Here is a 13,367-nt window from a genome sequence, read left to right as displayed (position 1 = left end):
ACAGTGAAGAAAGTACAACAAAGAAAATGCTTACAACTGAGAAGTGTAAATAACACAGAGAGATTACTTATTTAGGATGAAAATTCAGTCAATAGAACAATTATGTATCATATTTCTGTCCAGTTTTTAAATGTCCCTTTGTTACTTTTTAATAATAGAACAATTTTTGACTTGAAGGCCTGAAGAGTAAAACTATGTTTAATTCACATATTTTAAGAATCCAAAATTATGTTTAATTACCAGTTAACTAATACCAGCAATTTAAATATAAGAGCTTCTTAAAGCTTGACAGAATAGGATTTTCTAATACCGAAAAGAAAATATGAGGCAAGTGCTGGAAGATTGCCGTGGTGTCGGTGATAAAACATGTTGAATCAGTGCAGAATTTGATACAACTTTTTTTGAGGAGATACAGGGAATTGGCTGGTTTATGTTTTTAAGTTCAGTTTCAGTTTCTCAGGCTTGAAGATGTTTTCAAAAGTTTGCATATGTTCAGCCTGTTTCCGTCTTGTCCATTTGGCTATTAAGATTTAGCAGAAAGGGGTAATAGACTCATTCTATTTTTTATACATTCTTGGAAAATGCCGATCATCTCTCCCTATTCCAGTTGAGTTTCAGACTTGGTTTTATCATTCAAATACTCTTGACCATGCTAGCAAATGGCCTGTTTTCAGGAAAAGACATCGAGCGTTCTTCTATGTTAACCTTTCTGGATGTCTTGACCACTTTGATTCCATCTGCTATGATGTCCTGACTCTCTGGGTCTCAGAATTCATTAGCAGTGAGTCTGTATAAAACTGCTTCCCAATTGAAGCAACAGATGCACAGATGTACTCCAGGTTTCTTCTGTATCACCAAGACCCAAGTGACATCAATAATCTGGAGTTCATTTGGCCAGTGTGTTTCTGGTTATGCTTTGCTGTGATCCTTCTTGAACAGCAATGGCTTGGTTTGACTGATGCTCTGATGTTCTGCATTGGATTAATGCAATATGCCTTTAAATATGACTCAGAAATTTCATCCATTGTACAATTCAGCAGTGAAGTTATTACCCAGAGCTCTTTTTAGATTTAACATAATATCTGTCCTAAAAGAACCGCATTGCCTGCCTATGCACTATCTACCAATCATACTTAAAAAATATCAGAATGGCAGAGTCCTTTATTGTTCAAAACCATGAAACTTGAGCATGAATCTTTCTCAGTGTAAACTTACTCAAATATTAAGATTTACAGGGAAAAAAAGTCTTAAGTGACTAATGTCAGAGGCGTGTTCTCTATTGTGGCCACCCACTTTGGGATGTCTTTTCTGGATGGTACTGATATCTATCTTTCAATACTAGAAGAAGAACTTCATTCTCACATTCAAAGCTTAATCACAGCCATACAATGCTTTTTGTTTAATAATGCTTCTTGTTGTTGTATTTATGATTGTTTATTTTAAATAATATGTTTTAGTTACGTTATTGCTTATTGACTTGGTTTTACTGTTTCACATTTCTTTTTTATGGTATATATTTTATTGTGAGGTCTTCAGCATAGTGGATAGGCTATAAATATGTAAAATAAAATAGAGCTTTGTGCCTGTCCCTGAGAAAAGTATTTGGCTGTCAGGAAATTTCACATGGTTCCCACCAATTTCATTGTATGTTTTTTAAAAAAATGAATTGCATTGAAAGTGACTTTGCCATATTGAACGAGATGACAAAATATTGAATAAAATTAGAATATAAATACAATGTAGATACATTTAAAACATTTAAGGATGTGGAAATATGTTCAAATACTGGGTTTTTTTTGCTACATTAATTTACAAAGGTATCATACTCAACAAAAGCACTTTCAAGATCCTGCCAGCCACATACATTTTAAAATGCTATAATATTTACATGTGTGATTCTTAAAATTAAATTTGGATTAATAATCAACCTGGTTCAGTATTTAACTCAAAATAATGTATTTCAAAAGATGGAATTACTGAAAGTAAAATGGAAAGAGGAGCTCAAATGCACCCAAACAGGCCACAAAATATGCCATTGTGCATCAGTTCCTCAGTGTACATGTTGTAAATTAGATATGGCCTGGTTTAGTATTTCAGCATTCATTCACCTGGCAGATTTGGATTTACAATTTTGGGAAAAGATTCTGCTTTAAAGAGTTGTCATAGGTGCTGATTTCATGCGTTTGCATGTAGCTCAATCTATGCTATCTTTTATTGCTGGTTTTTACGTTTATATTCGTAAAATTTGAAACATGCACAGCCCTAATATTTAATAGCTATTCATCCCTGTTCTGACCCTCTCCTCCGCCCAGTAACGAAAGCTGAGACAAGCATAAAATGGAATGTCCTTTAATAACAAGACCAGAATCTCGGCGGCTGAAAGCCAAATAAACAAACAGATAAGGACCTTGGCAGCAAGTCCGACACCTTGGCAGCAATGCAAACAAACTCTGGCAGCAATCCAGCCTGCCAAGTTCGTTTCTCTTTAGTCCAAGCGTTGACTTCTGCAAGAAGCACAAGCGTGGCACAAGCAGTCTCTTTTATAGTCTGGAGAGGTGCTTAATGACCTGCTGAGCGTAATTACCTCCTGTAATTACGTAGTTGTTCTTGATGCCGAGTAGCCCTCCGACAGCGTGCATCCGGGAACAACTCACTGTTGGTTTCTGGATCACTCTCTCTTGTCTCCTCCCCACTGATCCAAGGCTCAGGCGCCACCTGGTGGCCAACCAGTCTCTGCGCCCTGCTCGGAGTCGGAACCCTGTCCAGGGTCCTCCACATCCTCCAGGGCCGACTCATAGGGCCCCTCGCTGTCGGAGTCTGGTGGCAGCTCCAACGGCTCCTGCCAGGCCACAACACATCCCTTTCTGTTTGGACATCCCTTCTATGGAAGGCATTACTAATTGTGAGAATAGTAAATCTGCAGAATATATTTGCATGTAAAACCCTGGAGAAATCTATTGGAAAGAAGAAGTGGCCCTCTGCCAAATTCCAGGATTTTTAAAAGATCCCAGTAGAGTTTCTGGCAGAAGGAAAGAAAATCCTTGTACAGAGGAAAAGCTCCACACCCATTGTCTATGCTCAAGATGTACTAATGTGCAAATCTTAATTGCTCTGCAGATTTGTTGATAGTTTTTTGGAATGCATTCAAATGGTATTTCAGGGGTAAGATGATACGAACATCTGAGTGGGTAAGTGAAGATCAGCTAATGACAGAAATACCCTGGTAAATTATTGTGGGTATTCTTTAAAATACCAAGCTGGGCTGCAGATATTCAAAACCTGATGGTTTCCCAGCAGAACCAATTATAGTCTTTTAATTTGACTTTCCCTTTGAGGATTGGCAAAGACTCAGGTAGCTTTGGGAACAATGAACCAATCATTTATGGAATATGGCAAATAATGAGTTAGGTCATAAAATATTTAGACCTTCCTGCAGTTGTTCAGAAAAATACATTTTGGAAGTTTTTGTGTTTATGTTCTGAGTTCTAGAGAGTAGAAAGGATTTTATGTTTTCCTCCACCTTCAGGTCACGTATTCTGGAAGTGTTGCAAATTATATTTTTCCAGAGCTAGATTAAAAACAACTGCAAGTGTCCAATAATTTTGGCACAATTCTAAAATAAGGTGGCCAGTTATCATGATGTGCTTTTATTTATTCATTTTTTTTGGATAATTGTAAAAGAGGATTTGCAGTTGTCTCATTAACAATTGGGCTTCAAGTAACCTGTAAAAAATTGAAATATAGCTTATTTGGTTTATACCTTCTTGTTCCCATTAGTACTTTATCCTTGGGGTAGTATCAGAACATCACAGAGAGAGAGGGGGGGCACACAGGAGAACAAGGTTCTTTGAGAAAAATGGGAAAACTTTATTGTTGTATTGGCAGAGAGAAAATGAGGTAAGAAATTTCCATAAAGTGTACAAATGATGGTCCAGACACATGTGTGCAAATTTAGAAGTAATCATAATCTCAAATATAAATGCAGTAGATTTTATTTTAATTTTTTTTAGTTTAATTAGAATAATACTCCTTGATGGTTGATGATCATGGTTGATAGACAACTCCGAAATCCTTGCTTTCTTTTCCTAAATAGGAAAGAAGAGGAATAGGAATATTCTGTAGTGGCCAAGTATGATTGAGTACATGGAATTCACCTTCTTAAAGATAAATTTCTTTATTTTTAAATTGCCTGATTATCTCAACAGTTGATCAAATTGAGCTGTGTATTTTGTAAATATAGCCATGATGCTGCCATACATGCATTTGCTATCAACACTGAAATCTCCCAAATCTCTGACAATTGTTACTGAGAAGATACTGCAGTCTCAAGAACAATTATGTACATTTTAGAGCAATTTCTTAAATTTCTGTCTTGCTTCTATCTTCTTCTCATTCTTTGCCACTAGTTTCCCTTTGGCATCTTTGCTTGAGGCAAGAAATTGTCTGTCTGGTTCACATACGTTTCTACGCTTCTACCCATAAACCTGTAGCTTGGTAATGCTTAAACTTTTGCATACCTAGCATAACTAGATTTAAATTTTCTTTTCAGGTTAGTAAGTCCCCTATATTTGTCCCTGGTGTTTGGGGACCCTACTGTTCAGCAATGGTGCCAGGACTGTGGCTAAATGAAGGAGGCCAAAGTGTAACAGGGAAACTGGTAGGTCTAATTTTTACTTCCATTTACCTTTTTAGTTATATTTAAGCTATATCATTATCTTCACATTTCTTAAATGAAAACATGCAGTATATTATTATATTATATTATATTATATTATATTATATTATATTATATTATATTATATTATATTATATTATATTATATTATATTATATTATATTATATTATATTATATTATATTATATTATATTATATTATATTATATTATATTATATTATATTATATTAATTATATTATTGGTTAGAATTATTGAATAATAATTGTTAGAATTATAAACTTATGTGACCGCTCAGACTTTGAAATAATGTTACTATCTACAGCAGAGCCATAGTAAGTTTCTCTAAGTCACGGGAGAGAGGGTGATACCTATATTTATCCCTCATGTGCCATAGGAAGTACTGCAAATTTGCTTTATTCATGTTGCCATGAAATAGATTTCAGTTCTGGATTGAATTATATTTGCAAAAGAAAGATAAAAAAGAAACTACACTCCTATTGTATCTTCTTAATATAGACACATATTTATTACCTTATTTTTGTATGCTGTCTTTCATGTGCTGCTGAAAGAAGCATTTACATTTTTCAAGTAAATGAATACATTCATTAGCAAAGTTGAAGTTTGGATCTGGATCAAACCTAGAACTAATATTGGATCATAATATTACCTATGAACTAATATTGGGTGATTTGGGATTTAAGAAATTAGATTTAACTTTATTCACAGAGATACTCGTTTCAAGTGCTAATGCTTCCAGGTTGCCCGTAGGGCCATTTTTCGCCCTCTGGAGCCTTCAGGAAAAACGGCCCAATGCGCAAACTGGAAGTCATTTCCCAAATTTCCGGTTTGCGTGGTGGGTTCTTCTTCACCTTCCAGAGGCTTCAGGAAAGCCTCTGGAAGGCGAAAAACGGCCGAAAAAGAAGGCCAAAGTCAGCTGGCAAGCGCACACATGCATGCTGGAGCTAACAGGGCAGCGCCTTGTATGCCCTAAGAAATGGCTCCGCGTACCACCTGTGGCACATGTGCCATAGATTCGCCATCACGGGCCTAGAGAATGTAGGGGTATGCCTCCTGAAGTTCCCATTTAAACTCTGTGAAACAACTATTGTAAGATACCAAAATAATAAATCTTGGATTCATCCTTCAGTTTATCCTCAGAACAAATTGTTAGTGGATTGGACTGAGAGAAAATGACTGCATGAAAAGTCAGTGTAAGGGTTAATTGTAGTAAGGCCTTACTTTATTAATAAAATGACAAGTTACAATTCAGGGTTTGTTTTTTTGCCTATTGGCAGAGTGCATAGTTGCTGAAACAAATCTGTCACCCAGGTAATCATATTTCAAAAAATATAAAACTGTCTTCAATCAAAAATCAATATTTTTTTTCATTTTCTTTTCTTAAGATAGAGCATATTGTCCAAGGACATGCTGCTTTCCCAGAACTACAAACAAAATCTGAAGCCAGGTCAGGTCATAAACCTTATTTCTTCTTCATTTATTATTCCATTTAGAAATTTCTTTTTGGCTGTTATACAGAAAAACCAGTTAGCCAGAGTCTTCCAACTTCATTTGGGATTGTGGGTTGAGCTGTGTCTCATATTTACATGTCTGTCCAAACTTCTTTATCCTCCTTATTGTAGCATACATTTTTAATACACCTGAGGAATGAGTCACATGTTTATTTCTAAGATACTTTTATCAACAGAAGTTGATTTTTTTCTAGTCATGGTAGGATTGTAAAATATTTTTTGTGACTGCCTGGACAACAGTTCAGCCTAGTTTTCACACGCTTAATTTCAGTGCTTAGATACACATTTATCTTTGCGAAATTCCTTCCAAAATCTCATCTTTTAATAATGGTACCATTCTTGGTAAGATTAACTTTACAATGAAACAGTTACAAAACTCTTATAATAATATAAATAATGGTAAGTTAATTGTTTGAGACTTAAAAATTCATATGAGTGATGTCACCTAGTCCCTCCTTCTCAAACAATTAAATAGAATCTTTGATTCTTTGCCACTAAATGGTGCTCAGCACTAATCAGAAGGGATAAACTCTGATATTAATATTGTTTATTTCACAGAAAAGAAAGTTTTTAGCTTTTACATAAGGGGAAGAACTCAGTGAAAGTCCCTTAATAATCATACAAAAGCATTTGGCATATGTTTGAACCATTCCATACAGATCTCCTATTTTTAACCCACTCACCAATGATTCTTCAGTCTCTCACAATAACTTTTTTTACTTAGGAAATGATAGCTCATTTCTAACTTAACAATTTCAATTTTTTTATAGACTAATTATAGACTAATCAAACATATACACTTTCCTATTGTGTAACAAATAATTTGTTCCGTGTATCCCCTCAACTAGCAGATATGTGCGGTGTGCTTATATGCATTCAGGATATGTATTTAAGTTTTGAATTGAAAACTTGAAATATTTTTTAAAAGTCCAATCTATGTAGCAGTTTGGGAAATATGAATTAGATCAGTTCAGTTAAATATGTGCTCCAAATAAAATTATTTCCACTCAAGTGCAAAGGCTACTGCTCTAGAGAGAAGACCAAGTGGAAATAAGGAAGGAAAAGAAATATTACCTCATACCGGCATGTTAACCATTATGCAGGTTTTTAGGGAGGGGAATTTAATGTAACAGAGTAGGGGACTTTTAAAAATATGAGTTAGAGAGAATATTTAGGTTTGAAGATTATTATCTCTTCAATTTTCAGTTTTGACGTCAGGATCTCTCTTCTAACACTGAAAATAAATTGATCCTCCCCTATAATACCAGAAAATTCAGTTTATTCTTAATTAAAATGTGATTTTTAAAAGCTGGACAGAGATGAGTTCTGGTTAAAAGATTTTCACAATGTTACGTTACATAAGGACACTAATTTTATACTATACACTATGAGAACCAATTTGGTATAGTGGTTAAGGCCCCAAGCTAAAAAGTGGGAAACTCTGAGTTCTAGTCCCACCTTAGGCGCAAAGGCAGCTGGGTGACTTTGAACCAGTTACATTCTCTCAGACCTGGGAAGAAGACAATGTGGTTGGCCACTTAATAAAGATGATAGTGAGGTGATGTTTCATTGATTTTACCCCTTTAAGGATTTTATGTTTATTTTGTTGTAAATGCTTGGAGTCTTTGTAAAATCACTGGAGGGATATAAATATCACAGACATTTGTTTATATATTCTGAACATCAAGTAATTGGGTTAAATAGAGAGAATCATATAGATAAATACAAGAGATTTGAATAAAGCACCTGAAATCCAGGCAATCCCCAGATAAAATAGTACTGGAATAAAAGAAGATGAGAATAAGAACTTTGTTGAGACAAGCTATATCAGGGTTGTCAAACTTGCATCGTCAGGGCCTCGTCATATGACCTATTGGAACTTTCCCCCCCTTCGCTACACTGCTGGGATGGGGCCAGCACTTGACGCTTCTGGCCCGCACGTAGTGAGTTTGACACCCCTGAGCTATAAGGGCAACCAATTCTTATGGCCACACACCATCCTTGTTTCTTTATTTTCGTAATATTAAATAGAAAAGAGACACACACACACAAATAATCATTTCAGAGGGTCATACCATATCTTCTGTTTTCATTTACCATAATAGATGTTTCTCCCCCCCCCATATAATCATAATTGGAAACCATTCTTGTATTCTTCTCTCTACGTTCCCTTTTGTCCTATAGTTTTTTTTCCCTATTTTTTTTCCCAATGGCCAAAATTGTACAAATGAAGTAAAAAAACATTTAAAATTAATGCAATTTAAATAATTAATAGCTACATTAGCACAATAACTGATCAAATAAAAGCAGTCTTACACAAACAATTATTTGCAAATTGTGCACTTATTTGCAGCAAATGAGATTTCATTGTTTGAGCACATGTCCCCCAAAGAATTTACATTTTTTTGCTAATTTTCTTTAATATATCTTTTGAAGACCAGTAATATAGAAGTCTTTAAAAATATTATTATATATTTCTATGGGTGTATTGCTTTGCCAATTGATGTTACAGAACATTTAATCATGGTTTATAGCTTTATATTCAGTTTAATTCATTAAAAATTATTTATTTATCCAATTTAGAAATCACCCATCTCCCTCACAAAGATGTATTTGCCTCAGCTAATGCATAGGATTGTTTTGACCTGAAAAACATTTCCAGAACCATTTTATAATCTCACTCAAGTTCAAACAACTGACTAAAGATCCAGTTCAGTATACTGATGAAGGCACTAGGCTAGAAAGCAAAAGACTGTGAGTTTAAGTCCCACCTTAGCCATGAAGCTAGCTGGGTAAGTTAGTTAGTTAGTTAGTTAGTTTATTAGATTTTTTTTTTTAAAAAAAAATATGGAACGCTTTACGAATTTGCGTGTCATCCTTGCGCAGGGGCCATGCTAATCTTCTCTGTATCATTCCAATTTTAGTATATGTGCTGCCGAAGCGAGCACTAGTTAGTTTATTAGACTTGTATGCCACCCTATTCCCAAGGGGACTCAGGGCGGCTAACAAACTAAAGGGGATAGGGGTAGTACAAAAAAGACAAACAAGACAAAAAGCAAAATACAAAAACAGATTAAAACACCACAACAGCCACAACAATTCGAGTGGGGTTGGGAACTCATCAGCCCCAGGCCTGCCGGAACAGCCAGGTCTTGACGGCTTTGCGGAAAGCCTGAAGGTGGTAAGGGTCCGAATCTCCATGAGGGGATCGTTCCAGAGGGCTTGAGCAGCCACAGAGAAGGCCCTCCCCCAGGTGTTCGACAGTCGACACTGGCTAGCTGATGGAACCCGGAGGAGGCCTAATCTGTGGGATCTAATTGGTCGCAGGGAGGTAATTGGCAGGAGGCGATCTCTCAAGTACCCAGGTCCGATACCATGCAGGGCTTTAAAAGTAACAACTAGCACCTTGAAGTGCATCCGGAGTCCAATAGGCAACCAGTGCAGCTCGCGGAGGATAGGTGCCAGTCCCTCTCTCAGCTCAACCCACTCAGGGTTGTTATTGGAGAAAAAATAGGGCAGATAGGTGTTGGATATGTTTGCTCTTGCCTTGAGTTGTTTCTAAAAATAATAAAGGCTGAAATAAATAAATACCTTCATCCAGAAAAAGTTTATTTTTGGAATACTTAATTAATGTGTATTCTAGATGAATTTGTGAACTATTACAACTGTATGACATAACTTCTTGTGAAATATATTTGAATTGCCCCATGTTCTCTGTTTAAAATCTTGTGCTACGTCACTACAGCCTGCTTTTCATTATCTTTCTTCTTGTCCTCTTTCATTGAACAATTATGTTGGGCAACACAGCAAAAATGAAAATGAAATAATTCTATGAAAGTATGTTAACAACTTTCAAACGGTGACTCTCCCTCCCCCCATATACAAGACATCACATTAATATTATACAATAATTTTTTTAAAAAAACTTTAAAGTATATGAATAATGAAGTAAATTAGCTATTTTAATGTGTTCCAAGTGTACTTTATTTTGAATGATACCATCCAATAGCAAACACATGGTAATATCTAATTGAAACAACGTGCAGCTGAATGCTTAAATGTAGAATATAAATATACAGCTGCAAGCAGGTCAGAAGTCAGAGTAGTAAACACATGCCAAATTCCCACAGGGAACTCGTTAGTGCATGGCTGAATAGACTTGCTGGGGCTAAATGAATATCACTATTTAGACCTCCAGAACTGAGAGATTGATTAATCAGTTATAATTAGATGGAGATGCTATTTTGGCTAATCTCTCTGCAGATGGAAAGCCTTCAATACTTTGATATAGAAGGTAAAACCAATCATAAAAATTAGAAAGCTGCTCAAAAGGTTTTTAGACATGTATAAAGTGGCAAGAGCAAGTTCCATTGGCATGTCAGTGCAGGCATTACAAGCTAGATGGCTGTTCCAGTTGATTTCAGTGAGATTTGGCATGTTTTGCTTTCTTTGGCTTTCAGCCTCTGAGTGCATACTGGAGAAAGTTAAGCACACTTAAGTTCTACTTGAAATTAATGAAATTAAACCCAATGCACATTATCTGGATAGTCTCCAAGCCTACAGTAGATGAGGCTGTGGAATTTGCATTGTGCCTGCTAAATATCCTGACTCGCATGAATATTTCACCATTTAATCTCTCTGTTAAAGTTGTGTATATAAATCACATGTATTTAGATGTGATTTCACATATAAAGTGACTTGTTCTTGTGTGATGTTGCAAAGTACACTTCTTTCTTTATGAAAGAAAGCGCTTCCTATCTTCAAAAAAAGGGGAAATGACTGTTGGCTTACCTGAATGGTCATTCTCTAGGTGCTGCAGGAGTGTCCAAGCATGGGTTAACTTCAGCTTGCTGCCCAAGGACTGAGTTCAAAGATTGTGTAGCCATGCCCTCTGCTCCTTTCAGAGGCTCAGTTTAAAAAACGAAGGTATGAGACCCAGAAGGATGCTGTATGGAGAAAAGTCTATGCCATAGAGGTGATAGGTCACGCACCCTCAGAAAACTCCGGGGCGGGGTTGGACACTCCTGCAGCGCCTAGAGAATGACCATTCAGGTAAGCCAATGGTCAGTCTCCTAGGTGCTGCTTGGAGTGTCCAAGCATGGGACATACCCAAGCTATGTAGTCCCAGGGTGGGAAGAAGGAATGTCCTGGTTAGCAGGAGCTGCAAGGACCCGCTGTAAGACTCTCCTTCCAAATGAAGCTTCTGCAGAGGCAAAGGAGTCCAGTCTGTAATTCCAAATGAACGGTGACGACGAGGACCAAGTAGCCACCCTGCAGATCTCTTCAATAGCCACTTGAGTAGCCCAAGTGGCCGTAGTTGTGGCGCTCCTTGTGGAGTGTGCTGTGATACGAAGAGGAACAGGTCTGGATCATCTGTCTCCGAAGGGTGTTGGGGGCAAGGCCCTTGTCCAACCCCTCTGTAGGAAGTCTAGCATTTGTGGGATCATCGCTGCTGTGGCATCGATGTGATGGGACTGACACCAAGAGGAGAAGATAGCCCATAGAGCTGCACAGTGGAAGGTCGCCTGGAAACCTGGACGCTTTGAATGATCTTGTCAGAAAAGCTGTCTTGTCTCAGGAGGTCCCTGAAGCCATTGAGGGTCCGGGTGAGGTATGGCCCCTTGGCTGAGGGAGACCTGCTCCTGAGGTATGCGCCAGTGCTTGGTCACTGACAGGCTGACAAGGTCGGTGAACCAGGACCTCCTTGGCCAGTGTGGGGTGACTAGCAGTACTTCGGCATCCTCCAGTAAGATCTTCCTGATCACCTGAGGTATCAGTGGGAGGGGCGGGAACACATATAACAGTCCGGGAGGCCAGCGGCATCGAAGAGCATCCGTCCCTTCCGCACCGGAGCATTAGAATCTTGAAAAGAACCGAGGGAGGTGAATGTTCTCAGGACTGGCAAACAGGTCAATTGTCGGAAGACTGAATCTCTGGGTCAGCTGGTAGAACAGAGATGGATGAAGTTGCCATTCCGAGTTGCTGATGGTCGTTCTGCTCAGCCAGTCTGTTGTCATGTTGTCCTGCCCCGAGATGTGGTCTGCTCTCAAGGACTTGAGGTGATGCTCCGCCCATTGTCCTATAGCCTCTGCCTCCAACATCAGGACCGTTGATCGAGTTCTGCCCTGGTGATTGATGTAGGCCTTGGTGGTGATGTTGTCCGTCAGTATGAGGACATGGGAACCCTCGAACCAACGGAAGTGGTGCAGGGCTAGTCTGGCGGCTCTGAGCTCCAGCCAGTTTATGTTGTGCGCGAGCTCTGTCTGCAACCATCTGCCCTGTGTCTGTAGGTGGGCGCCCCAGCCATACAAGCTGGCGTCTGTTGTTATGACCAGGTGCTCTGGTTTTTTGAAGAGGGACCCTCTCGTCAGCGCCAAAGATTGCCACCACCCGAACGACCGGAGCACCTTTGGGGGAATGCTGACCACTCTCTTGGAGTTGCTGACCTAGCGCCGCTGAATGGGAAGAAGGAACCACTGAAGATCCTGTGCATGCAGCCGTGCCTAAGGAACTACAGCGATGCACGAGATCAGCTTCCCCAGTAACTGGGATAGAGTCACTAGAAGTGCTGACCTGGATCTCCTGATCTGATGCACAAGGGATGTGATGCTGTCCCTCCGCTCCTGTGTGAGGAACACCCTGGAAGTTCTGGAGTCGATCACAGTGCCCAGGTGTTGAATCCTGGAAGTAGGCTCCAAGTGGCTCTTCTCCAGATTGATGGAGAAACCGTGTTGCTGTAGTGCGTGGATGGTGACGTTGAGATCTCGACATGCCTGCTCCCTGGACAATGACATCAACAGGATGTTGTCCAGATAACAAACGAGTCTTACTGGATAAGATCTGAGATGTGTGGCGACAGCAGCCGGAAGTTTGGTGAACGTCCTGGGGGCCGATGATAGGCCGAAGGGAAGAGCCTTGTCTTGATAATGCTGGTTTGCAAACTGAAACCTCAGAAACTTGCGATGCGCTGGATGAATGGGAACGTGCAGGTATGCCTCCTTCAGGTCGATTGATGTCAGGAAGTCGCCCTGCCTGATGCAACCCAAGATGGTCTGGAGTGATTGCATCTTGAAGCGCTTGTACACTCTATGGATGTTGAGTTTCTTGATGTTCAGTATGGCTCTCACCCCTCCCGAGGCTTTGGGAAATAAAAAGAGGATCAA

The 13,367-nt window shown here is 38.8% G+C and overlaps 1 protein-coding gene and 1 non-coding gene across 5 annotated transcripts in view; one reads left to right on the top strand and one right to left on the bottom strand.

Annotated features, from left to right (window-relative positions):
- Positions 1-13,367, top strand: part of FGGY (FGGY carbohydrate kinase domain containing) — a 178,245-nt gene that overhangs the window by 96,436 nt on the left and 68,442 nt on the right. For all 4 annotated transcript variants that reach the window (XM_087719589.1, XM_087719588.1, XM_087719587.1 and 1 more), the window contains 2 exons: positions 4,550-4,657; positions 6,079-6,140. In XM_087719589.1, coding sequence (XP_087575715.1) covers positions 4,550-4,657; positions 6,079-6,140 — 170 coding nt within the window. The remainder of the gene's footprint in view (positions 1-4,549; positions 4,658-6,078; positions 6,141-13,367) is intronic.
- Positions 9,046-9,152, bottom strand: LOC148044579 (U6 spliceosomal RNA). Its single transcript, XR_015697444.1, has one exon. It is a non-coding gene; the product is annotated as a U6 spliceosomal RNA (small nuclear RNA).

This window comes from Thamnophis sirtalis, unplaced genomic scaffold (genome assembly GCF_051295495.1).
Source record: "Thamnophis sirtalis isolate CommonGarterSnake01/CBP01778 unplaced genomic scaffold, rThaSir2_p1.2 scaffold_7, whole genome shotgun sequence".
NCBI lineage: Eukaryota > Metazoa > Chordata > Lepidosauria > Squamata > Natricidae > Thamnophis > Thamnophis sirtalis.
Note: the sequence above shows the minus strand (reverse complement) of the source record. Positions and strands in the feature narration are given on the sequence as shown.